We start from the raw sequence: 20371 nt of genomic DNA, 5'->3' as shown, positions 1-20371 counted from the left end.
GTGCCCCATGAAGAGGACATAAAGAGGTGGATGGGCCCGGCACACCCTCAGTGGCTAGATTCAAGAGGACGTGGTGGTTATAGGTAGGACTTCAGGTGGAAGCAAGAGAGGGAAGTGAATTAAGCAGCTGGCTGGACTGAGGGCCCATTTTCTGAGACAGGATAAACCCCAGGAAAGCAGATTAGAGGGGAAAAAATGAGTTGTCTTTTTGAGATCAGAAGGTACAATAAGTATTTTAGTTAGACCGTCGGTCCCGTGAGTCTGGGACACAGAGGAAAGGATGGCGGGGTGGGTTGGTAAGGGTAGAGCAAGAAGAATTTTTCGTATTTACTGCAGCCTTCCGTAACGCACTCTCTGAATCTCCCGATGTTCAGCTCCAATACGAGACTACACGGCTAAGGCCATGAACTGAACAAAGTGTTGTATAATCTATTAACAATGTTTAAGGAATAAAACATTCTTAACATCCACTCAACCTTTCTTGTGAAAAGACTTGTCACTGTTTATTACTAATCCATAATTGATTAAAATATGTACCATGGAGCTAATTTGTTGGAAGATTAAAATATATCAGCACATTATAGAGTTAGGCTCATTGAAAGAAAACAGAATTTGTGTCCTTAGACATTTGGGGAATTTATTTCTCCCCAGAAATGTCTTCACGAGCTCACATGTTAAGGTTCTACTTTAAAAGTTTTATTTACAGTAAACAATTCAAATAATATCGTCTATTTGTTTCCTTTCCTATTAATTATTTAGTTTGAATTATAAAATTATTACATAATTTGGGGAAGGCAAAACAATACTATTTCCCATTTTACATATAATGGAGCTAAACTCTAAGTTAAGCAACACGAAGGGCCCCTGGGAGTGAGTGGAACGTGAAGCTGAAAAGGCAGATAAATGCCTCTCATCTCTCTTTGAAAAAGAGCCCATGAGTCTTCAACACAACCAGCTGGCTTGCTAATACAACTTTTAATTGGAATTTTTAAATTGACTCCTTTTGTTAAATTTGGAAAAGACAGAACTAGATTTCAGGTCACTTGGCATGTTGGTCCGTGTCCTTTCCAATCTGACATCCACAAAAATAAACACAAAGGAGGGGAAGAGAGGAAGATAAGGAAATATTTGATGGTTTATGATTTAATTATTAGTGATTCTTTTTTCTAAAATAAGAGTTTCCTGATAATAACTTAATTCTAACATAAATAGTGAAAAATATTCTTGAGATATACAGACAAAATACTTTTGTTTTTCCCCCTTTTGAGCAGGACCATAGTTACACAGTTGATATTTAATAGAGCAAATTGATCATTTAAAGTCATTATCTTCCTGATGGTCATAGGTATTCAGCATAACTGGCCAAGTCACGCTTTTCTTAAGCATAAAAAAGATTCCGTAAGAGATTAAACCCGAGGTAGCATCTGTGTTATAGTGAAAGGCTCCCTGCAGATGCAAACCTGGAGTCGTCCGTGTGAACACTGACACCAGTGGTTCTCGTGGCCACGAATTCCAGCTCTGAAGTCCATTAAATTCTGCAAATATTTTAACAGTTATCATCTTGGCTTAAGCATTTTCACGTGTAAGATGAAGAAGCTGAACTACGTTATCTCTACAGCCTTATCTCTAAATGTTCAGGATTCTACCCAAAGTCTTCCTCAGCACACACAAGACAGACGTGTCTGTCCTATCATCCATTCCCTTCCCTCCACATTGCTGTACAGCGTGATTTCTAAACCATCACAAAATGAGTATGGCAAGTGAAAGTACAAAGGAAGATCTAGCTCCATCTTACAAATTTTCTGAATTTGTGTGGTATTATCTAAGCGTGGTATAGCAGCAAGCATGTTCTCCGACTCTCAGCAGTCCATTATTTTATTTTTAAAAGTCAACATAAAATTATTTTGTTTAACAAACATTTTAAAACATAGATAAATGTTTGCATGGCTGTTAATGGGTCTAACCTTGTACTGGGGTCCAGTTCTGAACCATCTGAGATCCCATGAGTAAAACTGAGTCATTACTAGGCCGCCATCTTTAAACAGCAGACATTCCATTAATCACTCAAGCAGACCCAAGGTGACATTTTCATGATCGGCCTAATGAGGACCTCGGTAAAAGTGGCATTTGGATATATTATGGCTCAAGAGTGTGTCTTGTAATAAGCACCTCCCAGGGGACAAAAGCCAGGAACACTGTTGGATTTAATCAATGAGCCTTGCATATCTTTGTTAATGGGTCAGAAGAGACCACGCCCTCAGCTAATGAGTTATACTTGCTTCAGGCATGAATAGTGCAGGATGGTTTACAAGCATTTTGAGTTTGATTAGCAAAGAGTTATCTAATCCCATCTCCATCAACTTGTTCTGTAGAAACTACCAGTCTCTTTTTAGTAATAATATAGGTGATACACAAAATGAATAAATAAGTTCACATTTAAAACAATATTTAACAGGGGATAAAACTGGGCTCAAAAATGTCTGCATCACAAAGAACAAGTCATCTCTGCCACTACCTTCTAAATAAAACTTCATCACCATTTTCAGCATGTTGGAATCATGTAACATAATGTGATCATCACAAGGAGAGCATGGCAGCCCCCATGAACGTTTATTTCAGGGAACAAGTCCAGGGAGCCTTTCGAGGCCATGCTGAGCATCGTTAGGTTTCCAGGCATGTTTTCAGGACACAAAGCAAATCTAAACGTCCTGTGTAGCCCGGTCCACGTCTTTGCTTCATGCCCATCACCCAAAGGTGAGCAACTGGTGTGGAAACATTACCACTGTGCACACGTGGATGTGGAATGAAAGCTTGTGCCATGATTCCAAATCAATCTCAACTTAAAACGCTATAGGAAACAAGGCTGAGAGTTGAAAGAACATGGATTCAAACCTAGGAGAGTCTGAGTTTGTTATTTGTCTGTTTACGACTTGGAAATTTACCTAACTTAGCTGAGCTTTGATTCCTCATCTGTAAAAGGAGAAACATCAAAGTTCCTTACAGGCTAATGTGGCAGAATGTACAGTATAAGCCACACAGCAAAACATCGGGCACGTTATCAGGACTCGAGCTCTCTTTCACTATGAAAAAAAATAACTTTCCTTCAGATTTAATATAAAGGGAAGCATTCTTCAACTCTCTAGATTAAGGTCAACTAAAAACTAAACAGTATGAAGGAATGTTTTCCCTTCCATCACAAATACAGAGGAAACATTTCATAGTGAATCCCTCAGATCCCTCATGCCACCATCAAGAGAAATTAGGAGTTCTGGGCCAAAAGTGGGGGGACTTGGAGCCCGACGCTGGCTGTGCCCGGTGCCCCAGTGCCTCCTCAAAGAGCCACACCAGGTTCCAGGCTCAGGAGAATCAGCGCCGAGCCCAACACACTGAAAGCACTGAGCACCAGAGTCAGAGAAGCAACCACTCCAGGAGGGGGTGGGCTCAGATGAAGTCACTGAGAAATCACGCACCTGCAAACAACATTATCACCTTTATCAGTAGAACACCAGCATTCCTTGGTCAAATACACGGTTCCTGCCATTGTGACAAGTTCTTTTACTTGTATGACCTCATTTAATCTCAAAAATACCCCAATAAGTAAATTATTATTTTTTATTACTACTGTGATGGTTAATATTACTTGTCAGCTTTACTGGGCTAAAGGGTGCCTAGGAGCTGGTAAAACATTATTCCTGGGGTGTGTCTGTGAGGATGTATGCAGACTAGATTAGCATTTGCTTCTCAGAGGAGTGAAGGAGAGCACCCACCCCCGTTCGGGTGGGCGTCATCCAATCCTGAGGCCTCAGTACAACCAGAAGGCAGAGGAAGGCAGAATTCCCTCCCTCTGCTTGGGCTGGGATGCCCAGCTTGTCCCACTCTTACATCGGGGCTCCAGGCACTTTCCCCGCTGCCCCTCCCACTGGATTCCCTGGTACTTGGACTGAATCACACCGTTGGCTGCCTGGGCCTCCAGCCTGCAGATGGCAGGTCACTGGGCTTCTCTGCTCCGTAACCATGGGGACCAGCTCCTACACTAAGCCTCCCCTTGTGCACGTCTGCGCGCACCTACTGGTGCTGCTTCTTTAGAGAACCCCGACTGATATGACAACTAAGGAAAATGAGCGTTAGAAATGTCACGCAAATTGCCCGAGTTCTTATAACTAGTAAACAGCTGTGTCGGAGGGCATCTCTCAGGGTATCTGATGCCAAAGCAGGTATCTCAGCTACTGTCCTGTACTGTCGCCAAGGTGCCATCTGCTATATTTCAGTATATTCGTATCTTTTTATTTTCAATGTCCAACCACCGGGAATAAATAAATAGATGGATAAATAAATAGGTCAGAATACATTTTCAAAGTATGAATCTGAAAATATAAAGGCCACGTTGAATTTGAGCATTAATGATATTTCTGGACCCTTTTTTTTGTTTGTTTTATTTCCCTTGTCTTCTCTGATTTTCCAAACCCTAAGCAACATCTCACGTGATGCTCAGCCAGCATCCAATACACCATTAATACTGGGCTGAAGGCTGAGTTAGAAAATAATAATAAGAGAGGTGGTAAAGGGCTGGAATCACCTCTAGGTCCGTGGGACTTAACAGGTCACACTGTTTTTATTTGTTTTATGGGGGCAGGTGTGAAGTCAGACACTTTAGAAAGAGCATTTACTAGGGTAAGAAATATCCACCCATGTGTCTGGAGGGATAAAGGCGAGCACTTCTGAAAACGAGGGCAGACAGAGGGAAGTAATGGCTTGAATGTACAGACATTAACTCAGACAGATGGGCAACTTAAAAACACAGGGAGTTCTTAAATGGAAAATGAAGAAAAACAGGATCTGGCTGAGAAGCATCTTTAGCTGCTCTAAACCTCTTGAAAATATTTAGTACATCGTAGCCCAAGGAAGGAAAAAACCCCAAAAAACACTTAATCATTTGAAGCAAACAGAAGAGCTCTGGAAAGGAAGGGGCCCAGTACGTGGGCAGACAAATGACTAAAGACAAAGAGAGGCTCTGACTTGTCAAATGCTGCCGCTTGACTGTTTCCTTAGGGGCAAATCCATTGCTTCCGCAAGGCTGTAGGAAGCAGCTGACACCCACCCCTCTGCTTTGGACAGTCACAGGAAGGCACAGGTGTGAACATTTAAAAAGAAAAGGGCCACTTCTTAGGAACAAAGAAATAAAACAAAGTTCCATTCAATAAAAAGCAAGACCCTGGGGACAGAAGCTGAAGGAAAGCAGTGACACTTCTGTGTGTTACATGTCAGCTCTGACCCAGTTACCTCTGGTCACTGCCCCACAGAGATCACCCTCCGGTGGGGATGGGACCCTAATGCACCTTCAGTCTGGTGTCATGAGAACTCGCCAGAGGACCAGAACACTTTGTTTATGGCGGGTTTTCATAGGATCTGGAATCCTGGGGCATATTTCATCTAACTTGGTAGGTGGGATGACAGGACAGGATCCTGCTCTGGAAACTCACCAAATCATTGCACACGCTGCTCTGATCAGGGACAGTTCCCTTAACCTGTTTCAGCCTTAGCTTCGCCGCCTGCAAAATAAGGACAATAAAACCCCTCGGAGACGGTTGCCAGTGCTCAGCTCAAGTTAGTGGGGCAGTGAGCACAGCGTCAATCCACCGTCCTCCGACTTTCATGAGTGAAACAATGGAGCCGCAGAGAAGAGCAAGGTGCCTGGTAGAGTGTGGACCATTAAATACGTTTTTAACAAAATGAACTTCGTGGGTCTAATAAATTCTCAAAACTGCTGACCTGAAATTTTGGCTGCATTTTACTAAAAAAAAAAAAAAAAAAACCACAGAAAATAAACAAGCAATAAACACGTGATGCAACAATGAAAGGTTGTTAAGAATGATGATGGAACTAAGGAAACTAGGCAATTTCACTGTAATAAATAACGTAAATATTTTGTGACTTCTGTTTTCCCCTATATATGTCCAGAAAGAAAATCTCATGACCTTCTGTCACTAATTTCTCCATTTTTTCACAATTTGCAAAATTTCTGGCCCCGAGATCCAAACACTGCTGCTGGAGTTGATTCGGTTACTGGGAGAACTTGCAGAGTCAGGAGCCAAGGTTCTCACTGCTGAGGTGGAGAGGGGAGGGGAGGGATTTCACGGGGCAGAGAAGGGATCACACGTGCTGGTCCATTCGGGCTGCCACAGCAGAGACCGCATACCTGGGGGTTGAACAACAGAAATGTGTGATCACACAGTTCTGGGGGCCAGAATTTGGAGATCAAGGTGTCAGCAGGATTAGTTCCTTCTGAGGGGCTTGAGGAAGACTGCTCCTTCCTCCTTGGCTTGTAGACGGCTGTCTTCAACCTGTGTCTTCACAAGGTCTGCGCTCTGGGTCCCAATTTCCCCCTCTTATCATGACAGCAGTCATGCTGGAGTGGGGCCCACCCTAATGACCTCACTTTCACTTGGTCACCTCTGTAAAGATCCTTTATCCAAATACAGTCACACTTTGAGGTCCTGGGGATTAGGACGCCAACGTATCTCCTTTGAGGGGGGCACAATTCAGGCCTGACACCTGTAGCAGCCAGACACGCCTCCGGTGCACTCTGCCTGGTGTCACACACCTCAGCACAGGGCTCTCCAGGCCGTGTGCCTTGCGCACGGGGCTGCTCTTCTGGAGGCTGTTCCTGTAGTGCAGTTATTACTCTATCTGAAAGTTGAAGATGACATCACCACTGGCCTAATTTCAAGCTGTGTTTCTTCCCGATAACACCATTTATGTTAGAAGCCTTACTGAGGAAGGCAATTGATGAGAGAGTGGAGCCGTACGCACTTAGTCGTAAGTTCACATCGATGCCAAGTATGGTGCAGGCACTGTGCAAAATGCTGGGATTCACATTTAGACAAAATCCCTCTCTTTAAGAATGGGGATTGTTAACACGTGTTCCTTAGACACCTGCACCAAGTTTACCTGGGGTGCTTGTACGATTGCAGATTCCAGCTCCTTGGGACCCGCTGAGTCAGATTTGGGGGGGCACTTGGAAGTGAGGGATCTATACTCCAGATGGTTCTTGTGAACTCTGAAGAACCACTGGTCCAGGAGAAGCAATCTACAGACACACAGGACAAAAGGCAGTGGCGAGGTCACAGCACGCACTAGAGGGCGCTCAGGACCCGGGATATGGACACCTCAGTCCCCCAGAGACAGAGGAGATGAGCTCGGGGAATTGATGAGGAGCAATTAAAAGGCGATCAGCAACCCACATACAGACAAAGCATTCCGAGGCAGGGGACACGGCGTGTGCAGAAGGGTGCGTTTGCCCTCCTGGATGCCTTTGCACCGGTGTGAACGCCCCACGCCTGCCTTCAAGCCTCAGGGCACACCACAGATTCTCCCTGTGCGGGTCTCTGCTGAGCCGTCCCCTCCCGGAGTTGATTCGGTTACTGGGAGAACTTGCAGAGTCAGGAGCCAAGGTTCTCACAAGCCAAGTCACACCCTATGACTCTCCAGCACTGATCAGCCCCTCCTGTGAACTGCTGACTTCTCTTGGACTTCTCAGCTACCTTCACTTGAGGAATTTTAGAAAGCCAGCTGCTTCGGCACCCTGCATCTCATCCCCGTGTGCCCCCGGGACCTGCCCCGCAGCACAGCCGCCGGGGCCTGCCTGTTCTCTTCACTCCGGTGCCACATTCTCTATGCCAGGGGCTGACATTTCAAACTGTCAATTTCACAGGCAGAGCTTGCTGCCGTGGCTCTTTAATGAAAGACCATAACCTACTCTGTAATGTTGGTCAGTATCTTAAACCGCACACAGGGTATCCTACCATCTTTACTCCTCTTTGCCGTTCACTGATTAGGAACCCTCATCTCAAAGTCCCGCATGCTGGTGTGGAACGTTCTGTGTGGACTCTTCCCTCTGCTCTGCCAATGCACTTCCCCTTCCCTTGGAGGCTCCAGAAGAGCAGGGAAACACGGGGTCCTCCTGATGGCATTTGGAAATGTTTTGAGTTCTCCGTGTTGGGCTCATTGCTCTATGTTAGGCACACAAAGCTACATCACAGGGATTTCCTTTACTGCATTGTACATGATAGATCTCTATTAGCTACTCTTATCGATAGGACTCTGGATTCTCTTAGAAAAAATGAGGACTTTGCATACTTTGCACAGTTCCTTGCCCAGGAAGGTCAAGGGCTTCATATCACTACGGCTATTACACAAAATCACCATTGTGTACATTTCCACTCACTACTGCTCTTATTATTCACCACTTTCCAGACACAGACAGGAAACATGAGTTTTGTGATGTACGGTGTGTGCCAAGCATGGACAGAGAAAATGCATTATTCAATTTTGCGAATAAACATGCTGGATTTTAGCACATGATAGAGGGAATTATATGTCTTCTGTAAAATGTTTGAGATATAATTTGCAAACTACAGAAGATAACTGACATTGGCTGAATTATGCTTGTGTTATGGTCTGATCCAGGCACGTTATTTGGGTCAGAGGTCAGCAGACCGTGGTCCCTCAGGGCAGAACCAGTCTGTGGCCGGTTTCTGTACAGCATGCCAGCTAAAAATGGCCTTACACATTTTAAAAGGATTGTGAAACATTTTTAAATAAAGAATATGTGACAGAGATCTTCTATGACTCACAGGACTAAAATATTTGCTACCTGGCCCTTTACAGAGGAAGTTTCCTGATGTCTCATTTTGAGTATTGTGAGAAATCAGAGAAATCTATTCCCAGCTCAGTTACTTAAATATTATTGATGTAAACTAGACATTTGTAAAATCCCTGCTTGAAAGCACGTCAACAAGTACTTCCTGAAGACACTCACTGATGAAATTATTCTTCTATCCTGTAAGGTTCCTTTTTTAGGGGTGCCTGTTAGTACCTAGCTCCAGCATAAAGATTTCATGTCAACTGTTTCATTTAATCCTTCAAACATGCCAGGTGGGGGAGTATTCTTATCCCCGCTCACAGAAGAAGCTAAACCTCAGTGAATTGTGTTGCCTGCCCAGGGTCATGGCGCCAGTAAATACTGGGAATGGGAGGGATCCTTGCCTGAATTGGGAGATTCTGACTGTGAAATGCCCAAGATCTAATCACTCAACTCAAATCCCATAAGAAGATCAAGAGCAAATGGAATAAACCTCAGTTTACAATATGCTTAGTGGGATTTGGCAAATTTTTGGCTTTATGAACTATGTCGATTCCTAGCCTAATATATTAGAATATAGCTGACATGTATTCTCACATGTATATATATACATATTCATATACATACATATTTTCATATATATCATAACATGTGATTTGTTTTGTTTTTAAAATAATTTTAAAAACATTATTTTTAAATTTCTAAAAATACTGCACTATTATCAGGTCACATAGAAGCTTGAACATTTCATAGAAGCAAATAAATATGTATTAAAAAATCAAGACAAAAATCATAACTTCTTATGCATTTTATGCCCATAGGTAAAAGATTTTGAGATTTACAAAATAACTCAAGTTTTATGCCAGAACACCAAACATATCCTCTGAACTTTTGATAATGTTGCTATTTTTTTAAGTTAAAAAAAGAACAATTTTCTTCTGAAATATGCCCTTTCAGTGGATAGAAATAATGTTCACAGAGGGAATACTCATGGTATAGTAGAAATAATGTAGATTTTGGAATCTGAAAGACATGGGTTCAAATCCCACCTCTGGTGTTCAGTCGTGTGTTTCTTGGGTAATGTCACCTTTCAGCACTAGTGTCTACAAGGATTAAAGAGATGAGAAGACACACACCCAGCTCAGTCCCTGGTTCAAGGCAGACCTACATGAACCACCTCACCCACCCACCCATCGCTTGCTCTATCCATACCCTTTACATTAGCAAATATTAGCATATATCAGCAGAGTGTAGGCGTCTATATCTTTCCATCTTAAAGTTCAGACTTTACGAACAGAGGCTTAATCATGTCATTTGTGAGAATGATCGTTTTCCCTATGCTTCATTGCCTGCAAAACGCAAGCAAAGCATAAATAACACACAACATCAAGTCCAAGCCAGAGCTCCGACTCACCAAGTGCTCTGAAAATCACGGCTCTGAGATAAAGAGCTACGTGGGAACTGCTCTCTCCGTAACACGGGAAACTCGAAAGCCAAGACCTGTAAGGTACCACTTTAACTGGATCTTTGAGATAATACAGAAAATTTCAGTTCTAATTTTGGCTTCCCTCCAAGATGAATAAGATTAGTGTATTGATAAGGGAAACAGCTGCTGGGCAGAGTTTCTTGGTTGAAGGCAGGAAATGAAGCCTGAAGGGCAAAAGATATGTATGCCTGGCTTTATTGAGGAGGATAAAAACCAGTACAGGTTTTCTGAGAGAAGTAATTTAAAAGGTCAAGGAAAGGGAGAAAAGCAAGCTGAAGGTCTCTGAAATGAGACAACACATCTGGCCTGCTGTGTGTTCTTTCTCACAGGTGATGGGCAGTGAAGGGTCCTATTTGCTGAGTCCTGCCCAGGACTGTCTGAGCGCTTGAACCCTCTCAACAATTCTCAGAGCTTGGCATCAAAGATCCTGTTTTACATGGCAGGAACCAGGTTTAGGGAGATTAGCACTCCCTGCCCATCACGTGACTATTTTTCTCTCAAATTCTGTGCTTCTAAGATGTCACCAGCAGAAAGTCAATGAAAATGAGAAAATAAAGCAGATTAGGGCACAAGATAAGTCATCTTCAATGGAAAAAAAAAAAAAATCAGAACTTCCCTGGTGGCGCAGTGGTTAAGAATCCGCCTGCCAATGCAGGGGACACAGGTTCGAGCCCTGGTCCGAGAAGATCCCACATGCCGCGGAGCAATTAAGCCCCTGCGCCACAACTACTGAGCCTGCACTCTAGAGCCCGCGAGCCACAACTACTGAGCCTGTGAGCCACAACTACCGAAGCCCGCGCTCCTAGAGCCCGTGTTCCGCAACAAGAGAAGCCACCGCAATGGGAAGCCCGCGCACCGCAACGAAGACCCAATGCAGCCAAAAATAAATAAATAAATAAATAAATAAGAAAAAGAAAAAAAAAATCATTCTCAAATACCTGTCATTAATTTACACTTTTTTTTTCATTCAAACACTGCCCTGACACATGTTCTGCTGGGGCCTAGGGCAGCACATTCGTGGTCACATGACCAGTGTTGGGGGCCCCAAAGGGCCTGACCCCAGCTCTCAGCTTTCCACCTCACTCATTTACTAAAAGGCAAGTGTTGCATTTTTAGTAAACATTTCAAAGTATTATTTTGCACAATTATTTTTTAAAAAAAACTAACATCCTAGTGCAGTTAGAAAATGTGTAAGTTGTTTTTGTTCCTCTGTCAGCATAAAAGGAATGCTGTTCAAATCACTGAGAAATACTATACCAACTCCAGAAGGATAACTGAAATATTAAATAATATATTGCAATATTAAATATATAAAATGTATAAATATATTAAATAAATATTAAATAGTAGGCTCCCAGTGCCACAAAGGGGTATTTGTCCAATTATTTATTTGTTTATTTCCAGTTTTCAAGTCCCCTATCTTCAAATAAAATAGTTAAAATAACTATGGTGACCTTTGATTTTGGTAAGAGTCTCAAACTATTGCACCATTACTATTGCATCAGTAATTAGATGGGTTGCAGGATTTATAGTTGCTGTTGACCCAATGTGATCTTCTCTCAAAGGGTGTCAGATGCTACTTGCTTTCTGGTGGAGCTATTTAGTTTGAAATTTATTGCAGCAGATAATTTTTTAATTACAATTTTTTTCATTTGATTTGCTCCTTATGGAACCTACAACGTCAAATCTCCTCTCATGAAAAACAAATAAGGATGCACTCAGTATCCTGAACTAACTTAAACTACTGCCTCCTTACTGATACTTTTAGAAACTGTATCTTCTCTGAGCACAGGTAATGGAAGGCTGCACATCAACACTGATTTCATTAGCCTGCTTTTTCTCACTTGTCCTAATTTCACTGAGTGGTGCCACAATACTCCCAGCAATCAAAACCAGAACACTATTTGTCATTCCATATTGTTCTCTCTTCCTGACCCTTTACATTCCATCACAAGGGCCTGTTGGTTCTGTTTTCTAAATATTTTCAATGCCTGTTTTCTTTCAAACCTATTTTCACTGTATTTATCAAGGTCTTCATCATGGCTCCAATGCATATTTCTAAAGTTTCAAAGCACCCCTGTAATTTAGACAGGATTCTGTCCAATCACCTACCACACTACTAAAAGATATTTCCAAAATGCAGATGTGACTGTGTCTTTTTTGCCCTTTAATAGACTGAAGTCAACCACAGGACAGAGAGTAAAAGCTACGTAAACTCAGTTGAGGTCTTCCACAATGGCCCCTACTTGCTGCTCCGACCGCATTTCCATCCGTGCTACCCCTTCAAATCCTAACTCAGCTGTCCCATGATGGGAAAAACATCCTGAAAAAATACCTTCTGCTCCATCTCTATTCAGTGTATATCTTCTCTTGCTTAATGTCATACTGAATTGTAGTCACTGATTCACGAGTCCATCTCTCCTAATGGACCATCAGAGCTTTAAGAGTTGGGAGTGTGTCTTGGTACTTGCAGTGCCTAATTCAGAGGTAAGTTTGAATTGAAAAAAAAATCATGAAAACAGCTATATCATCTTTAACGCTTGCATTACGTTTTAAACCTACAACTACAACTGTAATCTACAAACACAGACATATGATTAATGTCACTTTGCCTCTGTATGAACATGTATATATAAACAAAATGTCAAAAACTTGTACAGAGTATACCCTCTCTATAAACATGGACCCTACATCTGCTTTAATTTTTGGAACAGTGTGCTTGAGGTCTATAGGTTTCAGAGGTAAAGCTTGTATCTTTATCCTTATAAATGTGCTACAGGGAAATTCTCATTGTCCAATTTTATATCTAATGTGAATATAATATCTTGGGCAAGAAAATAAAATCATAAAAGAGTTTGAGCTGTCTTGAGGGGGAATAGTGTGATGGTATGCATCTAGATGATGCTTTTGCAAAGTCTTTTTCCCTTACAGAATTCCAAGAATTTTAAAGAAAGAGTTCACCCACTCTTTAATTTCATACCCTACCATTATGAACTGCCAGCAATTCAGGACCACATAGATGGTGATCATCCATCTATATCTATTAACTCTCTTTGGACCCAAAAACTACTTTGAAAAAATTATCTTCAATTATCTAAAACCTGAAAATAAAAAAAATTAATCTAAATACAATTTAGAAGGTTGGTACAAGGAGGGAATTAAAAATCCACAAAGGCTCATTCTGACTATATTGAAGGAGGCCAGTGTTTTTCTGTAAGTTAGGTGAGTATTTACATTATGGAAAACTTCTGTGTTCTATAAGTAACAAAAGGAAAGCGAATGATTAATGCTAAACAGATCAAGTTTCCCTTTATTAAATACCATAACAATTACACATTTATATTATGAACTGTATTAAATTCAGTTCAATCAGCTCTAAGGCTCTTTAATTGTAAGTAAAACACCGTTAGGGTATAAATTGCCAATATATATGTTATATAAGCCTATTCTGTTTAAAATTTTACGATGTTTTCTCAATGGCCTTCACCTATTGGAGTAAATATTTTTACTATTTATTTTAAAAGATTTATTTTTAAAATGATGAAAATGCTTGTGTAGCTATACCAAATAATTTAAATGGTTTAAAAAAGCCTATTTTTCACCATGTTTTTTTATTTTTAAACATTACAGCCTCACATATGATGAAAATATTTTATACATTATTGTAATCAAAATGCTATTTTACACAAATTGGAAAGAACTAAGAGAGGACTAAAGAAACTCTTCCACAGTAAATGAATTTAAACACCTAAAATATAGATTACTTAGAACTGGTGTCTGCAAAATTTTGTTTTAAGTAGAATTTCTTTTGGCCAGACACATTTTGATTCAAACGCTGAAGAGGCAGGCAGGAGGTCTGGATTCTAGACCAACATTTTTATGATTATTAATAAGTCATTTAACTTTTATATGCTTCAGTTTAAAAAACATAAAAATAAGCAAATTAAACTAGATTATTTTTAAGGGCCCTCCAGGTTTTACAGGTCATAGTTTATGAAACAACAACAACAACCAAAAACCAAGATCATATTGACTCCCCAGTTATCAGAATGGTTAACAGAAAGTGCAGAAGACTGTGGATTTATAGTGGGAAGAGGATGCTTCTGAAATATTTTATAATTTGAGAACACAATCACGTCGGGCATTTATATTCCAATTTCCCACCTAGAACGCGGTGCGTGATTTTAACATTCCACGTCCCTGATGGCATTGCTTTGGGGTTACGTGCAACACAGAGGAGAGATACACTGACCATGTTCAATCAAATCCTTCAGCTGACACTGCAAAGATTCCAGAAGGATCTGGTTTTTAGTGCTCTATTTCTATTTCTGAGTCATTTAATTCAGCAGCAAATAGTTCTGCTGAGCGAGAAAATGGGGAAAGGAGAGGGAAGTGGAAACTTATCAACAAGACACATCCCAGGCATCCTCTGGTTCCTTTTCAACCACTCAGCAGAAGAGCAAGCCATCCCTCCATCGAGCCAACAACGTTCAGAACTCTTCAAACGTCAGGGAGATAAACTAACATCTGCCTAGACTGTCATTTCTCATTTGTCTGTCTTGTCACATGATAGTCTCTTTCCAGGATCTTCTTGGGCTTCTACCCTGAGAGCAGATTCCATTTAGGGCCCTGTCTAGGGACTCAGCCTCTAGAGGCCAAGATTTGGGAACTCTTGCCAATCCTGGGCTTAGCCATTTTCCTTGTTCAGTCCACAGTGCCAAGGACATGCAGCCCACGGGGCTGCTCTCTGAGCAATGGATTCTATGTCATAGGCAGAGAGTAACAGAACATTTAAAGAAAATGAGAAGCATTTCTTCTTTTGAAAGAAAAAGTACTCTTCTTAAAAAAAAACATCATTCCTAATGAAACAAGCCTATTAGATCTTCATGTTTATCTTACATTAAAGAAGAATATCTGGAGGTACAACATAGATGATGCAGGCTGGGTGTCTGATTAACTTCTTGCCGTTAAAGACACATACAATAACTGTGATAAATATCTATTATTGTCTCATAGAGCAATACCAGAAAATCTAATATCTAATGAAAAAAAGAGAAACAAGGAAACCAATATGAGGGTCCATTCATAAATTGCAATTAGCTTTCAAAGACCAATATATTTCATTATGCATATAAATCTCGATAAGAGAAAACTGAAAATTTCATGACTTCAAAGCCTTCAATTAAAATTAAAATGTCTTATTTGAAAATTTGATTTTTTATGCATATGAAAGATAAAATGAAAAAAAGCATGAAATATTGAAATCAACTTTAACAAGTCCTACATTTAAGTGACCTAATGAAAATGAAATATGCAGCATGTGGCTCAAAGTATGAGTTTTTAATCTAAGGAAAGGGAAAATGAGCTTTAGTAATTGATTTTCATTTAATTAACACAACTGTCAAGAGAAATTATTTTGAATCTGAGTTGGATAACACATTTTTAAGTTTCAAAATGAAATATAAGTATTAGAATAATTCTACCCAGCATCTAGTGAGTGTTCAACCATTCTACAAATTCAGGCTATAAAGCTAAATCAAGCTGAGTGCAAATGTCAGAAGTGTTTGCACGGTCAGCAGAAAGTTTAATTTGTACTTTTATGAACTCACATTCATTTTTTCCTTACCTTTTAACCATAATCACAGCTCTTGTACGTTTCAGAGTGTGATTAAAATAAGAAGAATAAATTGAACTCAAGTTTGGGGATGAAAACACACATTTCTTACCCTGGCAGAGTGGAGCAAGGGAATCCCACTGATACATGCCAACTGGATTTCGTCTACAGGTTGCATTGCTATGGCCAATCATCCGATATCCAGGCTTGCAAAAATAATGCACTTTACTTCCAACTTCTCCTGCAGTCCTATTTAAAATACCACCATTCTTCAGGGTGTGGGTCAGGCTGCAGTAAGGTGCTATGGGCACACAAACACACATACACAAAACCAATAAATAAATGTTGCATTTCCCTTGATAAGAGATATAAATCAAATATCTCTATTGTTAAAATAGTGGGAAATCAGCACCAACACGGAAACTTGTACTAAAAGCATCCTCAGACCCAAAAGTGCTGGTGAGGATGTGGAGCAAAAGAAGTTCTTACTCATGCTGGTGGGGATGCAGGATAGCGCAGCCACTTTGGAGGACAGTTTGGCAGCTTCTTGCAAAACTAAACACACTCTTATCATATGACCCAGCAATCACACTCCTTTGTGTTTACCCAAAGGAGTTGAAAACTTATGTCCACACAGACTCTTGCACACAGATGTTCATAGCAGCATTATTTAGAGTTGCCAAAACTCAGAAGCAACCAAGATGCCTGTCAGTAGGTGAATAAATAAACAAACTGTGGTCCACCCAATGTTTCTTTTTATTCAGCGCTAGAAAGAAATGATCTATCAACCCACAAAGAGACATGGAAGAACCTTCAATGTATGTGACTGAGTGAAAGAAGCCAACCTGAAAAGGCTACAGACTGTTGATTCCAATTTTACGACATTCTGGGAAAGGTAAAACTCTGGAGACAGTGAAAAGATCAGTGGTTTCCAGAGGCTGGTGGGGGAAGGATGGTAGAGCACAGAGGATTTTTCAGCAACTAAACTATTCTGCATTAATCCACGATGGTGGATACATGTCATTTTACACTTGTCCAAACCCACAGAACATCCAACATCAAGAGTGAACCCCAATGTGAACTACGGACTTTGGGTGATAACGATGTGTCAGTGTAGGTTCATTAACAAATGTGCCATCTGGTGAGGATGTTGAAAATGGAGATGGTTGTGCATGTGGGAAGCCAAGGAGTAAAGCGAAAATCTCTGTAACTTCCTCTCAATTTGACTGTGATCTGAAACTTCTAAAAAAAAAAAGTCTAAAAAATAAATTAATTAAAAATCCAGAAAAATCTAGAGCCAAAGGTCAAGTTTCTTAAGTTTGAAGTTTAGATTATCTGCAACTGTTAATCAATGTGATGGTGGAATTCTAACTTTCTGACAAAAAAAAAGAAAAAAAGTATCATTAAAATGGAGAAAATAGAAGAATATAACATTTTGCAATCAAGGCCATTAATTTTTTTCCTTGTTGTTATTAAATGGTCTTGAGAATTGTACGATGATGTAGACGTTAAGCCTCTTTTTAACATATGGGATTTGAATACAATCTTTGAAAAAAATGCACTACTTCAGGTCAATGAAAATCTTACAATAGCTTTAATCATCACATCTGTAGGGAGACTTTTTAAAATTAGAGACAGGCATTTGTGAAAATCACAGTCTTACCTACACAGAATATAACATTTCAATGGCTAAAAAGCTCTGCATCTTATTTACACATTTAGAGAAAGAAAATCATTTTATTCTTACAAGACCAGTTTCACCGCAGCATAAAATCATATGAACTCCCTTCAGATGAATAAAACAATAAAATAAAGAAAGCTGGGAAGTCCTAGAGATCCGGGGTTCCTTTTGCAAGGAGAGGTTTTAAATGTACCACTTCCCTGTGGGGGTGCCATACAGAAAGCACACACACAGGTCTGAATGCTTAATGTTGAACCTTCCCTTCGAAATAAATTCAGAAGAAACCTTCTGAAGGCTTCATGTCATTGCATTGCCCAGAAGCGATGTCTGTGTGTCTGGCCTCGGTTGTCAAGCATGTTCCTGTGAGAAGCATCCTCAGACAACAGTCTCAGCTGGATGAGGTACCGTTTCATTTTTTTAATGGACTCATTTTTATTAAGTTAAAATCCACTAACTCTTATACGAAACTCTTGTCCCATTGGCATACCATTTTCCATGTTCAACTGTTGGAGACTAAATGTTTTAAGTTTTGAATGAACCAAAATATTTAGTTTAGGGAAGGTATGAGTATAATCAGGCACCCCAGCTACCAACTACCCAGAATTATTGTGCCAGTAAATTAAAATAATAATAACAATAATGATGATGATGATGATGAAAAGTAGGAAGGCCAAGCCGACTGTAGACCCTGTTCCAGGTTTAGAGACAAGATAAAGTCTGAAATGCTCCTGAAGGGGCAGTGAGACCACATGGTTCTTGGGGTGTCACCTGTGATTTTGTCACAGTTCAGTCTGTTAAGAGAGATAATCTGCAGGATGACTGTCTAACTCTATAGGGTCCAATAATTATTTTCTTTCCTATTGACTGTGTTTCTTCTATCATCAGGCTGTCAAGATATCCCTTCCTTCCTAACTCATCTAGAACAAGATACAGAGGGGCTCAGAGTGGGGAGACATGGCACTGAAAAGCAAAGGGGAAGATTAGAACACGGGGTCCCACCTGTTCGACTCCTGGCTACGTTAAGAATTAAGAGGACCAGGGCCCAATCCTTACACTCTGCTGGTGGTGCTTTGGAAAAGCAGGTGAAGGAGGGAGACAGTCAAGTAGGAATCATGATGGAAGGTGGCGGGCAGAGTTGGCTATCCTGGGGTTTCTGGGTGTATGTCAGCCAGTCTGTAGTTCTGACTCTTCCATTACTGAAGCTTATTTCACTTACTCTCATTTACTTCATTTAAGGGCCATTTTTCGCTCAACACTCAGCAGTTTATTGAATTGACTTGAACCTCAATGGACAAGCACTTGTTTTTTGTTGTTGTTGTTTTGTTTGTTAATCACGTAGATCAATTATATTGCTCTTACGCCTGACGACCAATGCTTCACACGTGTAAGGCAAACAAAGGTTTGTGACGCAACACGTGCTTATATTATGGGCTGCAGCTCCCTTGCCCACAATGTTACAGCTCAGGGATCTTCACTGAATCACTGCTCTGAAATTACTGGTGATGAACTCCTAGCAGAGGTCACTGACTCATCAAACTTTAAGTGAAAATCTGTTCAAAGATCTATCTGTATCTATTTCTATAGAGAGATAAATAGATAGGTCCATTCACAGAACAACAGCTTATAGCCTTCTCTAAAACTCTTTTTCCTACTTTCCCAACACTGTTTAACAAAGAGAATCTTCTTGTTCTATAATGAATGAAAATATCCCTTGAAAGACAGAATTCAAAGTATAATCACATCGCCAGGCTACTAAGTAATTTGCCACAGATAAAACAAGATAAATTATGTTCACCATTATTTCCCCTGCACTGTCCATTTTTGCTCATTGGAAATAAATTCAAACAATTCTACAGGTCTGAGTACTTATTTTTCGGAACAAGGAATTTGATGAACACAAATCCAATCACCGCCCTAATGCTCTCAATACCCATTTGAATGAAGCGATTTCAACTGTGAGCTCTTTGTTGATAAGCTTTTTGAATGGCTACTTTGAGCAAAGGCGGGAAAACAGAAGTCTGAGCATATTTTATTAAACATCATAGAGGAAGCATGAGTGAATTTCATGCCTCCTGTCCTTACATCAAGAGCTATTTCAAAACCCTGATGCTTTTTACTATTTCATGACGTCTACCAATCAGAGAGAGCTAAAATATTCTTAAAACTACTAAGACCTTTCGCTGTTCCTCCCTCAGGGTGTTCCCATCACTGAGGATGTACTACAGGCATTGGAATAAGCAGCCTCTGGGAGGTACACTGGTCAATGAAATGCACAGAGTGGGCATCTCCCTTGGGAAATATATCTCAATTGTTAGCACGGATATTGTTGAGTGAGACACTGAGAAAAGGTTAGATATTTTGCTTATGAGGAATTTAAATTGTCTGTCTACTGTTTTTGTAGGGCAGTATAAACATTAGGTGTCAGGCTGGTCACATTGACAAACGTACACAGGATCTAATCTCTCATAAATGTATTAACTGATTTAATTAATATAAAAAACTACTGACAGAAAGTGATTGAAATACATGGGGAAAGAACAAAATAATTTAAATGTTGATAAGGAAATATATATGTAAACATATTTATTTTGTATATGTTTATATGTGTGTGTGTATATATCTATATGCCATGTCTGCATAAAGATAAAGAGACATACGAATATATAATCAATAAAAAGACATACTATTAATAATAAGATGTTATTATTACTCATACAATTAAACGCAGGGACTTCCCTGGTGGTCCAGTGGTTAAGAATTCACCTTCCAATGCAGGGGACATGGGTTTGATCCCCGGTGGGGGAAGTAAGATCCAAGATCACACATGCCGCGGGACAACTAAGCCCGTGTGCCGCAACTAGAGAAGCCCGCGAGCCACAAGGAAGATCCCTGAGTGCCGCAACTAAGACCCAACGCAGCCAAATAAACAAATAAATAAATAAATTTAAA

At 40.3% G+C, this 20371-nt stretch overlaps 1 protein-coding gene across 1 annotated transcript in view; it reads right to left on the bottom strand.

Moving 5' to 3' along the window:
- The window catches only part of CSMD1 (CUB and Sushi multiple domains 1), a 1821295-nt gene that overhangs the window by 92419 nt on the left and 1708505 nt on the right, over nucleotides 1-20371 (bottom strand). The window contains exon 49 of the mRNA XM_059909813.1: nucleotides 15854-16042. Within this exon, the coding sequence (XP_059765796.1) occupies nucleotides 15854-16042 (189 nt within the window). The remainder of the gene's footprint in view (nucleotides 1-15853; nucleotides 16043-20371) is intronic.

This window comes from Balaenoptera ricei, chromosome 21 (assembly GCF_028023285.1).
Source record: "Balaenoptera ricei isolate mBalRic1 chromosome 21, mBalRic1.hap2, whole genome shotgun sequence".
NCBI lineage: Eukaryota > Metazoa > Chordata > Mammalia > Artiodactyla > Balaenopteridae > Balaenoptera > Balaenoptera ricei.
This window is presented reverse-complemented; position numbering and strand designations above follow the sequence as displayed.